The sequence below is a fragment of the Triticum urartu genome, chromosome 2A (genome assembly GCF_056163025.1).
Source record: "Triticum urartu cultivar PI428250 chromosome 2A, HENAU_Tu73, whole genome shotgun sequence".
NCBI classification, from domain to species: domain Eukaryota; kingdom Viridiplantae; phylum Streptophyta; class Magnoliopsida; order Poales; family Poaceae; genus Triticum; species Triticum urartu.
The window spans coordinates 625204144-625228762 of NC_141874.1; the positions used below are offsets into that span (position 1 = coordinate 625204144).

General features: G+C 40.3%; 1 protein-coding gene across 1 annotated transcript; it reads right to left on the reverse strand.

The window, feature by feature from the left end:
- Positions 1-4029: 4029 nt before the first annotated feature.
- LOC125533807 (cadmium/zinc-transporting ATPase HMA2-like) lies at positions 4030-7725 on the reverse strand. Its single transcript, XM_048697153.2, has 3 exons — positions 6971-7725; positions 5663-5929; positions 4030-4279 (listed from the first exon to the last, which is right to left on the reverse strand). The coding sequence occupies exons 1-3, from the start codon at positions 7101-7103 to the stop codon at positions 4221-4223; spliced, it is 459 nt and encodes a 152-aa protein (XP_048553110.1). The 5' UTR covers positions 7104-7725; the 3' UTR covers positions 4030-4220.
- Positions 7726-24619: the final 16894 nt, after the last annotated feature.

Here is a 24619-nt window from a genome sequence, read left to right on the forward strand (position 1 = left end):
CATCGCTCAAGCTTGGGGAGGCTTAAATAAATGTTATATTCATGCCCCAATCATGAGCTTCCAAGAGAAATAATTATTCAAAATTTATATGTTCGGCTTTCTGATAACAACCGCACCATGCTCGACACTTCTTGTGCTGGCTCTTTTATGATGAAGACTATTGAATTCAAATGGGATTTATTGGAAAGAATTAAACGCAACTCTGAGGATTGGGTTCTCGACGAAGGTAAGGAGTTAGGTATGACATGTAAGTTTGATTGTGTTAAATCTTTTATGGATACCGATGTTTTCCGTAAATTTAGCACTAAATATGGACTTGACTCTGAAATAGTAGCTTCTTTCTGTGAATCTTTTGCTACTCATGTTGATCTCCCTAGGGAGAAGTGGTTTAAATATCATCCTCCCATAGAAGTAAAACTAGCTGCACCTATTAAAGTTGAAGAAAAGACTGTCACTTATAATGATCCTATTGTTCCTACTACTTATGTTGAGAAACCACCTTTTCCTGTTAGGATAAAAGATCATGCTAAAGCTTCAACTGTGGTTCGTAAAAGCAATATTAGAACCTATACACCTCCTGAGCAAATTAAAGTTGAACCTAATATTGCTATTGTTAAAGATCTCTTGTCTGATAATATTGATGGGCATGTTATTCATATCTGTGGTGAGACTGCTAGAATTGCTAAACCTTGTGCTAAATATAAACATAGACCCGTGGTAGGCATGCCTGTTATTTCTGTTAAAATAGGAGATCATTGTTATCATGGCTTATGCAATATGGGCGCCAGTGCCAGTGTTATACCTCATGACTTATACAAAGAAATTATGCATGATATTGCACCTGCTGAGATAGAAGATATTGATGTTAAAATTAAACTTGCCAATAGAGATACTATTTCACCAATTGGGATTGTTAGAGATGTTGAAGTCTTGTGTGGGAAAACTAAATATCCTGCTGATTTTCTTGTTCTTGGTTCCCCACAAGATAGCTTTTGTCCCATAATATTTGGTAGACCCTTCTTGAACACAGTTAATGCTAAGATAGATCGCGAAAAAGATGTTGTTACTATAGGTTTAGGTGATATGTCTCATGATTTTAATTTCTCTAAATTTCGTAGACAACACCGTGACGAGGAATTGCCTAGTAAAGATGAAATTATTGGTCTTGCTTCTATTGCCGTGCCTCCTAGTGATCCTTTAGAACAGTATTTGCTAGATCATGAAAATGATATGTTTATGAATGAAAGAAGGGAAATAGATGAAGTATTCTTTAAACAGGAACCCATCCTGAAACACAATTTTCCCGTTGAAATCCTAGGGGATCCTCCTCCACCCTAGGGTGATCCCATGTTTGAGCTCAAACCATTACCTGATACTCTTAAATATTCTTATCTTGATGACAAAAAGATATATCCTATTATTATTAATGCTAACCTTTCAGAGCATGAAGAAGAGAGATTATTGAAAACTCTTAAGAAGCACCGTGCTGCTATTGGATATAATCTCGATGATCTTAAGGGCATTAGTCCCACACTATGTCAGCACAAAATAAATTTGGAGAAAGATGCCAAACCAGTTTGTGATCACCAACGATGGCTGAATCCTAAGATGAAAGAAGTGGTAAGAAAGGAAATACTAAAGCTCCTTAAGGCAGGTATAATTTATCCCGTTGCTTATAGTCAGTGGGTAAGTCCTGTCCATTGTGTCCCTAAAAAGGGAGGTATTACTGTCGTTCCTAATGATAAAGATGAATTGATTCTGCAAAGAATTATTATAGGTTATAGGATGGTAATTGATTTCCGCAAATTAAATAAGGCCTCTAAAAAGATCATTACCCCTTACCTTTTATTGATCAAATTCTAGAAAGATTATCCAAACATACACATTTTTGCTTTCTAGATGGTAATTCTAGTTTCTCTCAAATACCTGTGTCAGCTGATGATCAATCTAAGACCACTTTTACATGCCCGTTCGGTACTTTTGCTTATAGACGTATGCCTTTTGGTTTATGTAATGCACCTGCTACCTTCCAAAGATGCATGATGGCTATATTCTCTGACTTTTGTGAAAAGATTTGTGAGGTTTTCATGGATGATTTCTCCGTCTATGGATCCTCTTTTGATGATTTCTTAAGCAACCTTGATCGAGTTTTGCAGAGATGTGAAGAAACTAACCTTGTCTTGAATTGGGAGAAATACCAATTTATGGTTAATGATGGTATTGTCTTGGCGCATAAAGTTTCTGAAAGAGGCATTGAAGTTGATAAAGCTAAGGTTGATGCTATTGAAAAGATGCCATGTCCCAAGGACATCAAAGGTATAAGAAGTTTGCTTGGTCACGCCAGTTTTTATAGGAGGTTCATTAAGGACTTCTCAAAAATTTCTCGGCCTCTGACTAATTTATTACAAAAAGATATACCATTTGTTTTGATGATGATTGCGTAGAAGCATTTGAAATACTTAAGAAAGCATTGATCTCTGCACCTGTTGTTCAGCCACCTGATTGGAATTTACCCTTTGAAATTATGTGTGATGCTTGTGATTATGCTGTAGGTGCTGTTCTAGGGAAAAGAGTTGATAAGAAATTAAATATTATTCAATATGCTAGTAAAACTCTAGACAATGCTCAGAGAAATTGCTACTACTGAAAAAGAAATCTTAGCAGTTGTATTTGCTTGTGATAAGTTCAGGCCTTATATTGTTGATTCTAAAGTTACTATTCACACAGATCACGCTGCTATTAAATATCTCATGGAAAAGAAAGATGCTAAACCTAGACTTATTAGATGGGTTCTCTTGCTACAAGAATTTGATTTGCTTATTATTGATAGAAAGGGAGCTGAGAACCCCGTTGCAGAGAATTTGTCTAGGCTAGAGAATGTTCTTGATGACCCACTACCTATTGATGATAGCTTTCCTGATGAACAATTAAATGTCATAAATGCTTCTTGTACTGCTCCATGGTATGCTGATTATGCTAATTATATTGTTGCTAAATTTATACCACCTAGTTTCACATACCAGCAAAAGAAAAGGTTGTTCTATGATTTGAGACATTACTTTTGGGATGACCCACATCTTTATAAATAAGAAGTAGAAGGTGTTATTAGACGTTGTGTACCTGAGCATGAACAGGAATAGATCCTACGCAAGTGTCACTCTGAAGCTTATGGAGGACACCACGCTGGAGATAGAACTACACATAAGGTATTGTTTGTTGTATCTTGTGATGAATGTCAAAGAATTGGTAATATTAGTAGACGTCAAGAAATGCCTATGAATTATTCACTTGTTATTGAACCATTTGATGTCTGGGGCTTTGATTATATGGGACCTTTTCCTGCCTCCAATGGATATACACATATTTTAGTTGTTGTTGATTACATTACAAAGTGGGTAGAAGCTATTCCAACTAGTAGTGTTGATCATAACACCTCTATTAACACTACAAGAAATATGTCAACTTGTGACCTTGACTATTGGCCACTTAAAGGTCACTGTTTTTCATTTGTGACCAAAAACAGAAGGTCAAAAGCTGGCGGTCGTAAACTGAAATTAACGATCTTCTCTGTGAGAAGGTCATGGAATTCCACGACCAAAACAAAAGATCGTTGATTCTATGACCTTTTATTTTGGTCGCTAGCTCTCTACCCACGCCACGTTGGATCCGACGTGACAATCTGACGTGGCAAAATTGTGATCAATTGAAAAGGTCATTAATAAGATTCATCCCGGTCCGATTAGGTGTCTATATGGGCCGAGCCCAACAATTCAGCCCATTTAGTTTTTTTTCCTTGTTAATTCTGGTCGGCTTCATGGGCCATGCCCTACAATTCGGACTTTTAATTTTCTGGGCCATGGCCCTTTTGTAAACCATTTCATTACGCCTTTTTGTCCAGGTTTTACAGAAATGCACAATGTTCCGGTCCACTATTATTTGGGCTGTAGCCTTTTTAGAGCCCATATATTATTTGGTCCAATAGAAAATTTGGTCTTTTATTCACTGATTTTCAGTTTACACATTTGAACAAGAAACACTTAATAATTCTCTCAATTAAATGATTAAATTCAGAAATCATTCATCCAAAGATACACAATAGCACATACAAGTCTGCACGTCCAACATCAACTAAAACAAGTAAAAACAGATACACAAGCACATACAAGTGTGCTTACAAGCAAAAACAGATACACAAGCACCAAAACATGGTGCAACATCAACTAAAGTTGTGGTGCGCATCTCCATGCCTCTTCTGATCTTCCATCATAGCAGCACCAACCTGAACGACATTAGATCACCAAAAAGAAACATTATTAAATGTTTAGAAACAAGGCCATCAACATGAGGCGGTAATCCAACTTAACACTTTGTCAACATATTTTACATATTCAAATAACTAAGCTTATACTGTATAAGTTTATGATCCACATGCAATGTGAAATTGAATTGCCAAATATACTGTTTGAGCAGTCACAGGCTCATAGAGAAGGTATAGCTACAAAAGTACAATATGACCAGCTAATATATTGCAGAGAAGGTTTTTGTGCATCAGCACTGAATCAAAGAACATATTCTCAATAATTTAGACATATGTTTCAAGTTGTTGCAACATCAACTTGAGGCTGCTTGTCTATCCTCATTCTTCTAGTTGATGATCATTTATAAATTTGTAGTGAACATATCCTAGGCCTAAGACATACAAGATACATCCTTCGCACACAAAAAAGATATACGAGATACAACATGTTCCTATTTGTAAAGCCTACCAAGAACATAGAGACATAGCAAGGGAGGAGCACCTATGTCAAGAGAAATCACACATGGCCTGAACCCTGGGCATCATTTTAACTTACAAATTGCATCACCAAATAAAACTACCAGGTTAGTGACAACCTTAAAATGGAATCAGGCAGTCTTCTGTTTTGAGCCACTTGTAAGATCAATACCAGTTTTCTTTAACTTGGATGTGAAAGCAAAAAACTTGCCAGAATTAGCAAGGATTCCTCTGCCTAACTAGATTTCAGCACGAGCCAAGCAGGGCACCTTATGCTCTGAACCTAGCACGACATTTTTTGTTTATTTGTTTTTAGAAAATGGATGAGATTTATTATTCTTGGCTTCCTCTGCAAGTAGCCAGGCTAGTGGGGTGGCCCAAAAGATTCATGGATTTAAGGATAAACACCATGGCTGCACAATATTGATATATTGATCGCACACTATGAATCTAGTCAGAAAAAAGGCAAAGCCTAAGTCACATGAAACACATGTTGCATGCGTGCGTGTGGAAACTTCAGTACATCCCACAATGAACATCAACATCAGGGCTCCTTTGATTCAAAGGAATTTTATAGGAATTCTGGAGGATTAAAATCCTTAGGATTTTTTCCTATGTTGGTCCTTTGATTCATAGGATTGAATCTCATGGGATATTTTCCTATGGAATCTTTTGTACTACATTTTATAGGAAATCTAACATCCAGTCCAACCTCCTTTTACAATTCCTCTGTTTTTCCCATGCCATCAAACACTCATTCCTAATTCTATTGGATTCAAGTGAGCATGCCACTCCAACCCTATACTTTTCCTATCCCTACGTTTTTAAAATCCTACGAAACAAAGAGGCCCTCAGAATAGTTCAGAAGGTGGCAAGTATTGGCCGTACCTACGATGAGCATGAGTATGTTGACGTCCATGGTGCACCACCGAAGCACGGCGACGCTCCTGAGCATGATCGGCGGCAGGCCGGGGGCCGCCCCCACCACGGCGAACCACTTGGGCGGCCTCCAGAAGTGCTCGAAGAGTGAGACCACCAGAAGCATCCCGCACATGAGCATGTAGGGGCTGCGCCATTTGTTGGACACCTTGCTCTGGCCGGTGCCATCGTACGCCCTCACGGATGCCTCCAGCCTCGCCCCATTCAGCTCCCTAACTACACAAAAAAATGATACACTTCAGAACTTACAGTTTCAGAGAATATACTGAATAAATAATGGTTATGTAAGTATAGTAATTATGAAATCCGTAATTCCATACTGTAAGAATAATCAGGGAAAAATTGTGAACGAGCAGATTTGCCAAAAAAATTCTGTACTAAAAATCAGTATAAAAACCAAGGTCAAGACAACATGGCGGACTCCACTCTCGCGGGGAAAAGCAATGATGCTACAGAAGCAGTTCTTGAACTTAATCCCTACTACGTGCGCAAAGTAACTGGAGAGAGATTGTCTGCACAATACCATCTGAGCTTCTGAACCATAGAACAGCAGACTAAATGCCACTGAAAGAATATCAGTGACTTGAAAAGTAATACAGCGGACGGAGTTAACATATGCTATTTGCAAATTGGAAAGAGATTGATTATAGAATATACGAGCTTCATAGGGAAGTAACGGCAGTTAGAAAGATGGAACTTGCACAAAAGTGCAAGAGCTGGCCTAGAAAATGCAGCATATCCTTTCAAAACTATGCAACCTTAAGTCACTGCACTGCAAAACTTCAATTGCACAAAATTGCAAGAGTAATTTCACTAAGAGAATCCCAGACTATGCAGTCCTAAGCAATTACACTACAAAACTTTGTCGGCAAGTGGCTCAGGCTATGAAAAGAAACCCCTCAAGCAGGTCAACAAAATGAGTGCATCACATTTCTAAGAGAACGTAGGAGATGGCAAGTCACATGAATTATCAAGGCTGTATACAGGTTCCGCGGAATTAGCAGGTCACATGAATAACTATTTGTTCCGTTCTTAGCGATTACGGATAAGTGGAATCTGAGGCAAACACTTAACCTACCAAATCTACTACTGCATTCCATCAAAACTGGAGACAGAAGCCAACAAGTAGCACAATTTCACTCCATCTCACAATTGTGTAACCAACAGATCATACGAATGAAGGACTCGTTCAAACAAGACCTGGTAAGGAACAGATCGAACACAAAGATGATGCTGGACATGCTACGAATTGTTTACCTATTTTGGGTGTTCGTGTTGTGCCAACAGAGTGGGGATCCTCTGCTGCAGACTGGTGGCGGGCGATGGGCATCCTCTGCTGCAGACTGGGCGACGGGCAGATGATGAGGAGACACCTCGGGCTATGTATCATGGGGCAGCATGCACCGTCGATGGTGGGAGAGGCGGCCGCCCGAGAAAATCAACGGGAAGGGATTAGAGGTCACGGATGTGCGAAGCAAATCGATGGTAGAATGTCTCAACTGCAGTAGGAGACGAACCTGATTTGGCCGGCGGGGACCGCTGCATGTTCTCGCCATTGTGGAGCCGGCCGCCATCGCACCCACACGGGCTGGATCCGCCCGCCGCATCGTGGTCAGAGTGGAGTTGGCGAGGTCATGGCCAGAGACGGAGGTTGGCCGCGCTGGGGTTTCAGGCACGAGTTAGGAGGGAGGGATTACTGCAAGATCTGGTCACGAGAAGAGCAGCTCGAGTCGATCTAGGGGCAGCTGGAGCTGAGGTTGGGGGAGAGTAGGAGGTCGCCGCTCGCCGGTGGGGTTGGAGCATAGGAGTTCGCTAGTGAATCCTTGCTGCATCCAGCAAGGGTCTGGGCGTGGGTCAGCAATGAGGTTCGTCGACGGTGGGGGTAGGCGGCGGTGGGGTAGGCGACGATGGAGAAGGGAGCTGGCGGGCAGGAAGGGGACGGGATTGAGAGGAGCTAGGGTTTGCACGAGTGAGGAAGGGAGGGGATCGGGGAGCGAGGGAAAGAAAGGAGGTGGGGGGTGGATGGAAATTGACCCGGAGGACATAGCTAGGGTTTTGGGGTTGGTGTAGATGGGTCGAGGACAGCCGTTGGATCCCCGAGCATCCGACGGTGTTGGATGCATGATCCGCGTGATATGTCCACGAACCAATCAGAATGAAGTACGATGTTACGACCATCTAAATTGGTCGTAGTTGACTTAAAATAATGTGTTAAAATCATTTAAGCTACTTTATGATCTGAGAAATTCTAAAAAAATGGAAAACCTTCTCATTGTGTCACCAAAATGTGAACAAGTTTTCAGAAAAGATAACAACATGGAATAAGATAAATATCTTTAAAAGGTGTCGTTGGAAATGAGTTTTTTGCAAAAAAACATTTTCCCTTTTTTGAGTGCCCAAGATGAGTTTTTTTGTGAAGGACCTACCATATATTTGTTGCAAAATTGGACAAAATCAATTTTCTAAAATACTAAGCCATATTTAATTGATAATTGACCAAATAGTTGGGTGTCAAAATTGGACCAAAATAGTTGGGTGTCTAAAATGCTAAGCCATATTTAATTCATAATTGCAGAATTGAGTTTTTTGTGTGAAGGACCTACCATATATTTGTTGCAAAATTGGACCAAATCAATTTTCTAAAATACCAGGTCACATTTAGTGCACAATTGACCAAATAGTTGCATGTCAAAAGCCTTGATCCACCTCTGGTGAAAAAGACAAATTCCCGCCGATTCAGCAGGAAGCAGGTCAAATTTGAACTGCAGATGCCTCATAGTTCACTCTTTATTTTTTCAAAAAATCATTTCTTGGTACATAAGTATCTATTTAATCAGAGAAGTAGGTCAAGTTTATTATTTTTCCAAGATTCAACCACCAGCTAGGAACGGTCAAGCCCACCGTTTTGATTGAAATTCGAAACGGGCATAAAAAATTCAAAAAATTGGAAAACCTTCGCATTGTGTCATTATATGTGACCAAGTTTCCAGGAAAAATAACAAACTTGTAATTCGGCAATTATTTTAAAAAGTGTTCTCAGAAATGAGCTATCATGCGTGAAGATTCATGGCTTTCAAGCCCAATGATCAATCTTATGGCCACATTCATGGCATAGTTTGTTAAAATGATCTCATATTGTGCACAAGGGTGCATATTGGAATTCCAAACAATGTTGCCTAAGGGACTTCTTATTTTCTTTGCACGGAAAATCCATTTTCCATTTTCCGAGTGCCCGAATTGAGTTCTTTTTGTGAAGGACCAACCATATATTCGTTGCAAAATTGGACCAAATCATTTTTCTAAAATACTAGGCCATATTTGATTCACAATTTACCAAATGGTTGGGTGTCAAATGCCTTGATCCACCTCTGGTGAAAAAGACAAATTCCCAGCCGATTCAGGAGGAAGCGGGTCAAATTTGAACTGCAGTTGCCACATAGTTTGCTGTTTATTTTTTCAAAAAATCATTTCTAGATACATAAGTATCTATTTAATCACAGAAACATCAAAAGTTTTCCAAGATTCAACCACTAGCTAGGAACGGTCAAACCTGCCGTTTTCATCACATTTCGAAACGGGCATAAAAAATTCAAAAAAAATCAAAAAATTGGGAAACCTTCGCATTGTGTCATTATATGTGACCAAGTTTCCATGAAAAATAACAAACTTGTAATACATCAATTATTTTAAAAAGTGTTCTCAGAAATGAGCTATCATGCGTGAAGATTCATGGTTTTCAAGCCAAATGATCAATCTTATGGCCACATTCATGGCATAGTTTGTTCAAATGATCTCATATTGTGCACAAGGGTGCATATTGGAATTCCAAACAATGTTGCCTAAGGGACTTTTATTTTCTTTGCACGGAAAATTCATTTTCCATTTTCCGAGTGCCCGAATTGAGTTCTTTTTGTGAAGGACCTACCATATATTTGTTGCAAAATTGGACCAAATCATTTTTCTAAAATGCTAGGCCATATTTGATTCACAATTGACCAAATGGTTGGGTGTCAAAAGCATTGATCCACCTCTGGTGAAAAAGACAAATTCCCGCCGATTCAGTAGGAAGCGGGTCAAATTTGAACTGGAGCTGCCTCATAGTTTGCTCTTTATTTTTTTCAAAAAATCATTTCTATATACATACGTATCTATTTAATCGGAGAAACATCAAAAGTTTTCCAAGATTCAACCACTAGCTAGGAACGGTCAAACCCGCCGTTTTCATCGCATTTCGAAACGGGCATAAAAAATTCAAAAAAATCAAAAAAATTGGGAAACCTTTGCATTGTGTCATTATATGTGACCAAGTTTCCAGGAAAAATAACAAACTTGTAATACGGAAATTATTTTAAAAAAGTGTTCTCAGAAATGAGCTATCATGCGTGAAGATTCAGGGCTTTCAAGCCAAATGATCAAACTTATGGCCACATTCATCGCATAGTTTGTTCAAATGATCTCATATTGTGCAAAAGGGTGCATCTTGGAATTCCAAACAATGTTGCCTAAGGGAGTTTTCATTTTCTTTGCACGGAAAATTCATTTTCCATTTTCCGAGTGCCCGAATTAAGTTTTTTGTGTGAAGGACCTACCATATATTTGTTGCAAAATTGGACCAAATCAATTTTCTAAAATACTAGGTCATATTTAGTGCACAATTGACCAAATAGTTGGGTGTCAAAAGCCTTGATCCACCTCTGGTGAAAAAGACAAATTCTCGCCGATTCAGGAGGAAGCAGGTCATGCGTGAAGATTCATGGCTTTCAAGCCAAATGATCAATCTTATGGCCACATTCATGGCATAGTTTGTTCAAATGATCTCATATTGTGCACAAGGGTGCATCTTGGAATTCCAAACAATGTTGACTAAGGGAGTTTTCATTTTCTTTGCATGGAAAATTTATTTTCCATTTTTGAATGCCCAAAATGAGTTTTTTGTGAAGGAGCTACCATATATTTGTTGCAAAATTGGACCAAATCATTTTTATAAAATATTAGGCTGGTGTCAGAAGTTTTGATCCACCACTTGTGAAAAAGACAAATTTCTGCTGATTCAGTAGGAAGCAGGTCAATTTTGAACTGCATCTACCTTATCATTTGCTCTTTATTTTTTTCCAACAATCATTTCTAGTTACATAAGTATCTATTTAATCGTAAATACATGGTTTGGCGGTGATACGTCGAGGTTTGGATGTGGCCAGGGCCCCAACTCCAAAGCGCGTAAACTCGCATGCCCGCCGCGTGGATACCGCGTGACCTTGGCGTTGACATGCGTTCTAGGAGGCCTAGGCATGTCTAGTGGGTTGGGCACTCCCCAGGTAGGTGCTAGGAAGAAAATTACAACAGAAGAATCTCACAAGGAGACTGACCTATGCTCAAAGATGAATTAGCAGCCAAGTGATTGATTAGCGGTACGGGAAATGCACATGGCCAATGGGCGTGAGTTTTGGCTGAGGATGATAATATACTAAGGAGAATGTCTTCACAAATTTTTAGCTCAAAAGGAGGATCCTAGGTGGTACTTGCTTTGCAAAGTACCACGCTGGACAAAAATATGAATGTTGAAGCTGGGCTCAAAATAATGAATGGATTGAGCTGAAATTTGGTGGAGGATGGTTATTTCGGCATAGGAAAGCATTGTAGAAAATTGATACCATTTGGACATGCCAAAGTTGTACTTCCTTCACAATGCTCTTCTATGGACAGAAACTTGGGAAAACTAGTGAGAGAGATTGGATGAAGGAAATGAGCGCAAAATTGGTGTAGGTAAGTTACATAGGTATGGTCATGCGCTGGTAAATTTTCAGATCATTTGGGTAAGCCTAGCTAGTACTTACTTCACAAAGCTTCTCTCAAGGTAGAAACTTTGGAAATTTCCTGAGAAAGATTTACTAGGAAAATTGAGCTGAATATTATCATGTGGCAATGATTTGGGTATGGAAGAGTGCCCAAAAAGTTTGAGGGTAATAGGAGGGGTCTAGATAACACTTGCTTTGCAACATGCCAATTTAGCCATAAAATATAAATTGAACCTGGGCTCACATAGATGATTTGACTGAGCTGCAATTTGGAGGATGGTGATAATTTGGGCATATGAAGGAACTATATAAATTTCATGTCATTTCGATATATAAAAAAGGTACTTCCTTCACAATGCTTCTAGGTGGACAAAAACTTTGGAAATTTGCCGAGGAAGATTTGCTAGCCAAATGGAGCTGAATTTTGTCATGCGGTAATTATTTGGATAGGAAAGAGTGCCCAAAAATTCCAAGGGAAATCAAGAATATATAAATAGCACTTCCTTCATAAAGTGCTGTTGTGAACAGAATAGGAAAATGAATATTGTTGAATTAGTTTTGAACTAGGCAAGGAAGGATTTTTACATATTTGATGAAGATATGACTCAAAGAATTTATGAGATTTTTTTGGGAATTTTGGGAATGACAGAAATATAGGTTGCTTCACAACCTAGGGCAAAAATTGACACATGGACATGACACATAGGCAAAACTGATGAGGTGGCACCAAGTCATACCAATCCACCACAATTTACAAGTTTATGACCATCTATATTGGTCATGATCAGCTAGAAATAAGGCACCGGACTGTACCGGGATGTGCAATGAATCAAGAGTGACAAGTATGAAAAAATTATGAACGGTGGCTTTGCCACAAATACTATGTCAACTACATGATCATGCTAAGCAATATGACAATGATGGAGCGTGTCATAATAACGGAACGGTGGAAAGTTGCATGGCAATATATCTCTGAATGGCTATGGAAATGCCATAATAGGTAGGTATGGTGGCTGTTTTGAGGAAGGTATATGGTGGGTTTATGGTACCGGCGAAATTTGCGTGGTACTAGAGAGGCTAGCAATGGTGGAAGGGTGAGAGTGCGTATAATCCATGGACTCAACATTAGTCATAAAGAACTCATATACTTATTGCAAAAATCTATTAGTTATCGAAACAAAGTACTACGCACATGCTTCTAGGGGGGTAGATTGGTAGGAAAAGACCATCGCTCGTCCCCGACCGCCACTCATAAGGAAGGCAATCAATAAATAAATCATGCTCCGACTTCATCATATAACGGTTCACCATACGTGCATGCTACGGGAATCACAAACTTCAACACAAGTATTTCTCAAATTCATAACCACTCAACTAGCATGACTCTAATATTACCATCTCCATATCTCAAAACTATTATCAAGTATCTAACTTCTCCTAGTATTCAACACACTCATAAAAGAATTTTATTATTCTTGAATACCTAGCGTATTAGTATTTTAGACAAATTACCATGCTATTGAAGACTCTCAAAATAATATAAGTGAAGCATGAGAGTTCATCTATTTCTTCAAAATAAAACTACCACCATGCTCTAAAAGGTATAAGTGAAGCACTAGAGCAAATGACAAACTACTCCAAAAGATATAAGTGAAGATCAATGAGTAGTTGAATAATTATGCAACTATGTGAAGACTCTCTAACATTTAATAATTTCGGATCTTGGTATTTTATTCAAACAGCAAGCAAAGCAAAATAAAATTACATGACGCTCCAAGAAAAACACATATCATGTGGTGAATAAAAATATAGCTCCAAGTAAAGTTACCGATGAACGAAGACGAAAGAGGGGATGCCTTCCGGGGCATCCCCAAGCTTAGGCTCTTGGCTATACTTGAATATTACCTTGGGGTGCCTTGGGCATCCCCAAGATTAGGCTCTTTCCACTCCTTATTCCATAGTCCATCGAATCCTTACCCAAAACTTGAAAACTTCACAACACAAAACTTAACAGAAAACTCGTAAGCTCCGTTAGTATAAGAAAATAAATCACCACTTCAAGGTACTGTAATGAACTCATTCTTTATTTATATTGGTGTTAAATCTACTGTATTCCAACTTCTCTATGGTTTATAAACTATTTTACTAGCCATAGATTCATCAAAATAAGTAAACAACACATGAAAAACAGAATCTGTCAAAAACATAACAGTCTGTAGTAATCTGGATCAAACGTATACTTCTGGAACTCATAAAATTCTCAAATAAATTGACGGACCTGAGGAATTTATCTATTAATCATCTTCAAAAATAATTAAATAAATAGCACTCTCCAAATAAAAATGGCAGCAATTCTCGTGAGTGCTAAAGTTTCTGTTTTTTACAGCATGATCAACAAGACTTTCCCAAAGTCTTCCCAAAGGATCTACTTGGCACAAACACTAATTAAAAGCATAAAACCACATATAAACAGAGGCTAGATGAATTATTTATTACTAAACAGGAACAAAATACAAGGAACAAAAATAAAGTTGGGTTGCCTCCCAACAAGTGCTATCGTTTAACGCCCCAAGCTAGGCATGATGATTTCAATGATGCTCACATAAAGGATAAGAATTGAAACATAAAAAGAGCATCATGAAGAATATTACTAGCACATTTAAGTCTAACCCACTTCCTATGCATAGGGATTTGGTGAGCAAACAACTTATGGGAACAATAATCAACTAGCATAGGAAGGCAAAACAAGCATAACTTCAAGATTTTAAGCACATAGAGAGGAAATTTGATATTATTGCAATTCCTACAAGCATATATTCCTCCCTCATAATAATTTTCAGTAGCATCATGAATGAATTCAACAATATAACCAGCACCTAAATAATTCTTTTCATGATCTACAAGCATAGAAAATTTACTACTCTCCACATAAGCAAAATTCTTCTCATTCGGGATAGTGGGAGTATCATAAGAGACTTGGATACTATAAATTGTTTCCACATTAAAAGAGTAATGTTCAGAAAAGGGGTAACTATAATCATGAAAAGTTATATAAATATAATCCTCACTACTTTTTATAGCATATGTATCATCACAATAATTATCATAAGTAGGAGGTATGTTATTATCATTATGAATTTGCATATGAAAACTTGGGAGACTAAAAATATAATCTTTATTAAGCGTAGCATCCCCAAGCTTGGGACAAACATTAATGGCAGCAAATATATTCTCAAAAACATCATCTTCATCAAACATAGCATCCCCAAGCTTGGGCCTTTTCATATCATAAGCATAATCACTCTCATCATTAATAGTATGGATAGCACCAATAGTATAGCAATTATTATATTCTTCCAAGCAAGTGCCAAAAAGATTTTCAAGATCATAAGAAGTATCATTATCTTCCCAATCATAATCATCACAAAAGCAATAGGCATAACGAGATCATCATCAAGTGTATCATCTTCATTTTCATGAGGCACAACAATAATAGGTGCAACTTTATTTGGGAGAGATACCTTTTTTACCTCTCTTCCTTTTTCTTTTCTTCTTCTTCACATCATGTGTGAGTTCAATCCTCTTTTTGGAGCTCCTTGTTAATGAGATTGGTTGAATAAAAGGCTCCTCCTCGTTACCTGATTCATCATAAGAAATAGTAGGAGGATATTGGGAAGTCTCTTCCCTTTCATTAGTATTCTCTTCATCCTCTATTTGTTTTCATTTCTTTATGTAATTGTCAATATAAGGATTTTCAATGCAATTCACCGCACAATACATATAAATTTCTTCTAGATCAAAGACAAGAAGTTTGTAACGGGCAAATTCTGGAAGATCATTAGTTGAACGTTTCATTTCTTCATAACCCATAAGCAAACTAAGTTCATTATAATGTGCAAGGGAAATCAAGTCATCACAATTTTTGGACACGATTAGATCATGAAACAATTTGCATCGGATAGCTAAATGACCACTTTCATTGCAAGGTCCACAAGTACGGCCAAGATAATTTAAATTTTCAGCACATTCATCTAGCTCTTCTTGCAACAATTTGGTTTCTAAGTACTTATGCTTCTTGCAATATCTATCTTACCTATTTGGTGTGTACTTACAAACCCAATGCACTCCACAAAAATTGACATGTTTATAGGAGACATTTTCATCATAACTAGTTCAATCATCATTAGCATCATGGATATTCAAAGAATTCGTACTAACAACATTGCAATCATGCTCATCATTCAAAGATTTAGTGCCAAACATTTTAATGCATTCTTCTTCTAACACTTTGGCACAATTTTCCTTTCCATCATACCCACGAAAGATATTAAAAAGGTGAAGCGTATGAGACAAACTCAATTCCATTTTTTATAGTTTTCTTTTATAAACTAAACTAGTGATAAAACAAGAAACTAAAAGACTCGATTGCAAGATCTAAAGATATACCTTCAAGCACTCACCTCCCCGGCAACGGCGCCAGAAAAGAGCTTGATGTCTACTACACAACCTTCTTCTTGTAGATGTTGTTGGGCCTCCAAGTGCAGAGGTTTGTAGGACAGTAACAAATTTCCCTTAAGTGGATGACCTAAGGTTTATCAATCCGTAGGAGGCGTAGGATAAAAATGGTCTCTCTCAAGCAACCCTGCAACCAAATAACAAAGAGCCTCTTGTGTCCCCAACACAGCCAATACAATGGTAAATTGTATAGGTGCACTAGTTCGGCGAAGAGATGGTGATACAAGTGGTATATGGAAGATAGATAATAGTTTTTGTAATCTGAAAATATAAAAGCAGCAAGGTAACTAATGATAAAAGTGAGCGTAAACGGTATTGCAATGCTAGGAAACAAGGCCTAGGGTTCATAATTTCGCTAGTGTAAGTTCCCTCAACAATACTAACATAATTGGATCACATAACTATCCCTCAACATGCAACAAAGAGTCACTCCAAAGTCACTAATAGCGGAGAACGAACGAAGAGATTATGGTAGGGTACGAAACCACCTCAAAGTTATTCTTTCCAATCAATCCATTGGGCTATTCCTATAGATGTCACAAACAGCCCTAGAGTTCGTACTAGAATAACACCTTAAGACACAAATCAACCAAAACCCTAATGTCACCTAGATAATCCAATGTCACCTCAAGTATCCTTGGGTATGATTATACGATATGCATCACACAATCTCAGATTCATCTATTCAACCAACACAAAGGACCTCAAGAGTGCCCCAAAGTTCTATCGGAGAATCACGATGAAAACGTGTGCCAACCCCTATGCATAGGTTCATGGGCGGAACCTGCAAGTTGATCACCAAAACATACATCAAGTGAATCACGTGATATCCCATTGTCACCACAGATATCCATGGCAATACATACATCAAGTGTTCTCAAATCTTTAAAGACTCAATCCGATAAGATTAGTTCAAAAGGGGAAACTCAATTCATTACAAGAGAGAAGAGGGGGGGGACATAGGATCCAACTATAATAGCAAAGCTCGTGATACATCAAGATCGTATCATCTCAAGAACACGAGAGAGAGAGAGAGAGAGATCAAACACATAGCTACTGGTACATACCCTCAGCCCCGAGGGAGAACTACTCCCTCCTCGTCATGGCGAGCATCGGGATGATGAAGATGGCCACCGGAGAAGGATTGCCCCCTCCGGCAGGGTGCTGGAACGGGTCTAGATTGGTTTTCGGTGGCTACGGAGGCTTCTCGCAGCGGAACTCCCGATCTATGTTGCGTTCTGGAGGTTTTAGGTCACGTGGGTATATATGGGTGCAGGAGGTACGTCAGGGAAGCCACGGGGGCCCCACGAGACAAGGGGGCGCACCCTAGGGGGGTGGGCGCGCCCCCCACCCTCGTGGGCAGCTCCCGTATCTTCTGATGTGGGGTCCAAGTCCATCAGGTGTGTTTCCTTCCAAAAATAACTTCTCTAGTTGATTTCGTTCCGTTTCGACTCTGTCTGATATTCCTTTTCTTCAAAACACTGAAATAGGCATAAAATAGCAAATCTGGGCTGGGCCTCCGGTTAATAGGTTAGTCCCAAAAGTAATATAAAAGTGGATAATAAAGCCCAATATTGCCCAAAATAGTAGATAATATAGCATGGAGCAATCAAAAATTATAGATACGTTGGAGACGTATCACCGTCTTGACACCTTGATCTCCATCGAAGCATCGTTGTTGTCTCGCCAACTATTGCTTCTACGACTATCGCTAACGCTTAGTGATAAAGTAAAACCATTAGATGGCGATTGCATTTCATAAATAAAGCGACAACCATATGGCTCCTGCCAGTTGATGATAACAGTGTTACAAAACATGATCATCTCATACAACAATTTATATAATCATGTATTGACCATATCACATCACAACATGCCCTGCAAAAATAAGTTAGACATCCTCTACTTTGTTGTTGCAAGTTTTACGTGGCTGATACGGGCTTCTATCAAGAACCGTTCTTACCTACACATCAAAAACCGCAATGCGGTATAGTGATTGCTTTTTGATCTTTAGAAAGAACCCTGTTTATTGAATCCAATTCAACTAAAGTTGGAGAAACAGAAACCCACTAGCCACCTATGTGCGAAGCATGTCGATAGAACCAGTCTCGCGTAAGTGTACGCGTAATGTCGGTCTGAGCCGCTTCATCCAACAATACCGCCGAATCAAGAATAAACTAGTGACGACAAGCAATATGTATGTACCCACTCCCACAACTCCTTTGTGTTCTACTCGTGCATATAACATCTACGCATAGACCTGGCACGGATGGCACTGTTGGGGAATGCAGTATTTCAAAAGATTTCCTACGATCACGCAAGATCTATCTAGGAGATGCATTGCAATGAGAGGGGGAGAGTATGTCTACGTACCCTCGTAGACTGAAAGCGGAAGCGTTATGAACCGCGGTTGATGTAGTCGAAAGTCTTTGTGATCCAACCGATCAAGTATCGAACGCACGGCACCTCCGCGATCTACACACGTTAAGCTCAGTGACGTCCCTCGTACTCTTGATCCAGCTGAGGCGGAGGGTGAGTTTCGTCAGCACGATGGCATGATGACGGTGATAATGAAGTTACCGACACAAGGCTTCGCCTAAGAACTACAACGATATGACCGAGGTGGAATTCTATGGAGGGGGGCACCGCACACGGCTAAACAATCAACTTGTCTATCTATGGGGTGCCCCCTCCCCCGTATATAAAGGAGTGGGGGAGGGGAGGGCCTGCCCTCTCATGGCGCGCCCAAGGGGGGAGTCCTACTCCCAGTAGGAGTAGGTTTCCCCCCTTCCCTAGTTGGAGTAGGAGAAGAAGGAAGAGGGAGAGGGAGAGAAGGAAAGGGGGGGCCCTCCCAATTTGGATTGGTCTTGGGGGGCGCCCCCACCTTGGCCGCCTCCTCCTCTCTCCCACTAAGGCCCATTATGGCCCATTAACTCCCCGGGGGGTTCCGGTAACCCCCCGGTACTCCGGTAAATGCCTGAGCTCATCTGGAACCATTCTAATGTCCAAACATAGCCTTCCAATATATCGATCTTTATGTCTCGACCATTTAGAGACTCCTCGTCATGTCCATGATAACACCCGAGACTCCGAACTACCTTTGGTACATTAAAACACATAAACTCATAATACCTATCGTCATCGACATTAAGCGTGCTGACCCTACGGTTTGAGAACTATGTAGACATGAATGAGACTCATCTCCGGTCAATAACCAATTGTGGAACCTAGATGCTCATATTGGCTCCTACATATTCTACGAAGATCTTCATCGGTCAAACCGCATAACAGTATACGTTGTTCCCTTTGTCATCGGTATGTTACTTGCCCGAGATTCGATCGTCGGTATCTCAATACCTAGTTCAATCTCATTATAGGAAAGTCTCTTTACTCATTCCGTAATGCAACATCCTGTAACTAACTCATTAGTCACATTGCTTGCAAGGCTTATAGTGATGTGCATTATGGAGAGGGCCCAGAGATACTACCTCTCAGATACACGGAGTGACAAATCCTAATCTCGATCTATGCCAACTCAACAAAAACCATCGGAGACACCTGTAGAGCATCTTTATAGTCACCCAGTTACGTTGTGACGTTTGATAGCACACTAAGTGTTCCTACGGTATTCGGGAGTTGCATAATCTCATAGTCATAGGAACATGTATAAGTTATGAAGAAAGCAATAGCAACAAACTAAACGATCATCGTACTAAGCTAACGGATGGGTCAAGTTAATCACATCATTCTCTAATGATGTGATCCCGTTAATCAAATGACAACTCATTTCTACTGTTAGGAAACTTAACCATCTTTGATTAACGAGCTAGTCAAGTAGATGCATACTAGTGACACTCTGTTTGTCTATGTATTCACACATGTACTAAGTTTCTGGTTAATACAATTCTAGCATGAATAATAAACATTTGTCATATAAGGAAATATAAATAACATCTTTATTATTGCCTCTAGCGCATATTTCCTTCGACCAACATGCTGCGGTAATTTTTTTGGCCGAATTGGAACAAGCTTTTGTGTAAGCTTCTTGCAAACTGGAGCTTCCCTCAAGAAGGCTTGTGGTTCCGAGAGGTAATGTGTCACCTCCGTGTGCAAAACAAGATACGTACACTGCCTTCTCCCGCCTTAATTTTTTTACATAGGCAGATTAGACCAAATAGAAGTATCGTGCTAAATTTTGGAATGATTCCGGGTTCGTTTGGACTTTTTTATACATTAAGTGACTTTCTGCACATTTAATGTGCATAATTCAAATTTGAACTACAAGCACAGGCTCCAGTGCACCAAAGTTGGCTGAAAAATCACATGTGTGTCCTAGGGTGAATTTCTAGTTCCCATGCAAACAATGTGAATGAAATTCAAACACCTGGGTGTCGTGGCTCGGCCGGAAAGATTGAGAAACTTGGTTTTTCAATTCTTGTAAATCGAAAATACGCCTGAAAATAATGAAACTTGGCATGGTGTCATGACATGGCACCACATGCTGTGGTATTTTTTCTGTCCGATTTGCGAAGGCGCACACATTAACAATCAACAAAGTCATTTTGGAAGAAGTGCTGTCACGTTACCAATCAGAAACACAAGTATTATTGAAACTATGGGCGTTCTACTTACCAATTACCTGCCGCCACGCGTCCTCTTTTTTTATTGGCTAGGAGGTGCCGTGCGGGGTAGCTATTTGAGTATGGGAGGCGTGCGATCAGACCCTTGCGCGTGCTCATCGGGAGGAGAGCCCTTTGGCCGCTACCCGTCGCACACCTCCCTCCCAACATCTCCATTAATGGCGCCCGAGCCCCTGTTCTATGGCATGTCCATATGTCTCACTAGACTAAGATTTAACAGAGAAAAATGAAAATCTAAAAAGAAAATTTTGCACGAATGTTGATGTAGGATCTGACGGACCTATATAGCATCGACTTCGACTTATAGCAAGCATGATGAATAAGAATGATGACAGTGGATAATAATTGCTTCACATATTTAGGAACATAATTAAAAGAATCCAAATGCGGCAGCGCCCGAAATACACAAGGTCAAAAGAAGAAGGAGACAACGATCTGGCTCGCTAATCTCTACATTGCTGCAGGTCGCGGGAAGTAGTCTCCGCGACGAGCGGCGATGAGCTCTTTCTTGTCCTCAAGATGCTGCTTGAGAGCATCCATCGATTCCTCCACCAGCTTTCTGCGCTCGATGCCCAGCATGGCATTCTCGTCCATAAGTTTCTCGACGATGACGCCGGTCCTCTTCAACAAGGCAGTGGTCTCCTCCTGCTGCTCCGCACTTCCGATGATCTTAGCCCTCAGCAGGTCACGCTCGGCCCGGAGCTTTGCATTGCTCTCATTTAGTTGCCGGATGACGCCAGCAAAAGAGGCTTTCAATATCGTCCTACAACCTCGCCCAGCCGAAGATCTGATCCATCTGGCTATTGACGATCGCATGTATGCGCCTGTAAGAGTCCTCGCCTGCCCACGAGACATTTTCCTAGGCTGCCGCGGTGCGGGTGGACATTTCTGCTGCGTTCGCGGCGCGGCGAAACATCTCTTCCGGCGCGGCCGGACCAGTCTTCCGCATCGACGGTGCGGCGGGACCTGCGTGCTGCTTCGGCGGCGCGGCAGGCCCTCTGTGCTTCTACAGCCGCACAGCGGGACATGTCGGCTAAGTTCATGGCGAGGCGGGACATCTCTCGTGCTTCCACTTCCATGCTCGCATCTCCCTGGTGGCAATCTCTCGACCCAGAAGTCATGCTGGCCATGGGAGACACAAAGGGAACGATGATGAATTCCTTTGTTTTTGTGGAAGAGGAGTTGAGGAGGAATGTGCAGTCATCTTGGAGTATGAGTATTTATAACCGAGTAGTAATACGCTCCTAAGTGGGAAACCGTTTAGGTTTTGATCGGTGTGAACAGGTTTGCAATTTGGAATGTGACGGGACGCATGCTCAAAATTTACTGACAGTTATAAGTGCGGCACTATTCCCGGAAGGCGTAACGTGGGAACGTATGCCTTCTCGGTCGCGTACATGGCGTTTGCACCATAGGGTGCACCGCAATAGGCAATGTCAGCACACGTCTTGTTCCAACAACCGTGCGCGCTTGTTATTACCTCCGTGCACGCTTCTTTTAATTAGAATGTGTGTGCCCGTCTAGCGCACACACGTTGATATATCTAACTGTTTCAGTTTGTTGTGGCTAATCACAAACAGTTCATCCATGTGAAGTGTATGCCATCAATCGCAGACAGTTTGATCTGGCTGACGCGTTTTTGTTCTGTTGCCTAATCGCAAAAATTTAATCCTTCTGAAGCGTATGCCCTCAATCACACACACCTTGATCTGGCTGACCGTTTCTTTTGTGTTGCCTAATCACAAACAGTTCATCCGAGTGAACCGTTTGCTGTATATCGCACACGCCTTCATCAGGCTGCCCGTTTCTTTTGTTCTGCCTCATTGCAAACAGTTCATTGGACTGAACCGTATGCCCCACATCGCACACTCAACTAAAATATGAACCGTGTTTGATGGCTCCGCCATCGCAAACGTTTTGCACCTTTTTGACGGTTCTTTTGCACCACCGTTTGCGATTATTACATCGCACACAGTTTCATCGAAGGGGTCTGATCGTAGTGTCGCGTTAGCAGCATCCTGCAGTAGTGTGTAATAAGTGTGTGATTGAACTCTGTTATAAATCCTCGAGTACTGTGTGTGTCAGCATATCGGTCCAGGGATGAACTTAAGCACAGAGACTTCGATCCATTGGGATCGGGTTGCTATAAGATGGTATCAGAGCACACGCTGACTGTAGGACGCGACCACTAGGAAAAGCCACAGGATACTCTTCTCTACACTTTTCTAATTCTTCTCTTTTTCTACTCTATAGATCATGTCAGACCCCAGGAACAAGTTCACACTACTAGAAAAAGGGCTGCTAGTGGCGCACCTGTTTTCGCTACTAATGGTGCACTATAGGTTGGCCACTAGCACCACGCCATTAGATTTTTTACTAACAGCGCACCACCGGTGCGCCATTAGTATCTGGTATACTAATGGCGCACCACAGGTGCGCCATCAGTATAGCCCACGGTGCGCCATTAGTATCTGGTATACTAATGGCGCACCATGCAGGAGTGCGCCATTAGTAGCAATTTTTTCAAAAAAAAATTTAAATGTTTTTCAATTTTTTTATTTTTTTCTTAATCTCGGGTCACTATGGCTTAATCTCAGGTCAATATGCTTAATCTCAGGTCAAATCGCACTCTGTGGTCAAACTTCCCGGAAGGTCATCCATCCTCACACTACTCCAGCCCGAGCACGCTTAACTTCGTAGTTCTATCCAACCCCAGCACCACCACACTTCACACGCACTTATTGATATATCTATCATATCAATCCTATTAAACCTTGCTGATTTCTAGGACTTAGTTCATGAGTATGATGAAATTTTGAAAAAATATTTCAAACTTCCCAGTCATATTACGTATCATATTCTGAAATATAATTCAAATTTTTTTTCGAAACCAATTTTTTTTCTTTTACTAGTGGCGCACCTAGCATACGGTGCTCCAGTAGTAAGTATGACATTTTTTGAATTTTTTGGCTCCGGATCTTAAAAGCCCCGTAACTTTTTTTCTGTTAGGTTTTTGGGGATTTTTTCTGTTAGATTTTTCATATAGAAAACTTTTTAATCCGAGTTCGTATGCAAAAGTTATGCCCATTTTACAAATTCCAGAGAGATTTTGCAAATAAAGTCGAAATTCATATTTGTAAATTTTCCCAACAACTAGACCACATATCAAATGGGAAACTTATTTTCTTTTATTTTTTTGACATTTCCATCAATTTCTTTTATTTATTTTTAAACTGAAAAGGCGGCCCACGGGTGGGGTGCATTCGGTGGAAGTTTTGGGCCAAGTTAGTAATGGCGCACCATGGGAGTGGTGCGCCATTACTAGTTAAACTAGTAATGGCGCACCACACCCACGGTGCACCATTACTAGTTTTGAAAAAAAAACAAATTTTGAATTTTTTTTTGAAAAAAACTTAGTAATGGCGCACCAGCTGACAGTGCGACATTACTAGTTTTAACTAGTAATGTCGCACTGTCCACTGCTGCGCCATTACTAGTTTTGAAAAAAAATTGAAAAAAAAATTGAAAACAAAAATTGAAAAAAAATTACTAGTGGCGCACCGTGGATGTGGTGCGCCATTACTAGTTTAACTAGTAATGGTGCACTATCCACTAGTGCGCCATTACTAGTTTTGAAAAAAAATGAATTTTTTTTGTTACTAATGGCGCACCGTGGATGTGGTGCGCCATTAGTATTTGGACACTAATGGCGCACCTACACATGGTGCGTCATTAGTATATACTAATGGTGCACCACATGTCTCGTGCACCATTAGTGGCCATATCATCTATAGCCCTTTTCCTAGTAGTGTCACTTAGCCGGATGACGACACCCCTTTCGGAAAACACTTGAAGGAAGTCACTAAGTACATGAACATCGGCATACGAAGCTTCGCCGGAACCTTCACTGCAACTTTACCAGAAGAGGAGCGTCGGACGATTCAAGTTCGTGTTCC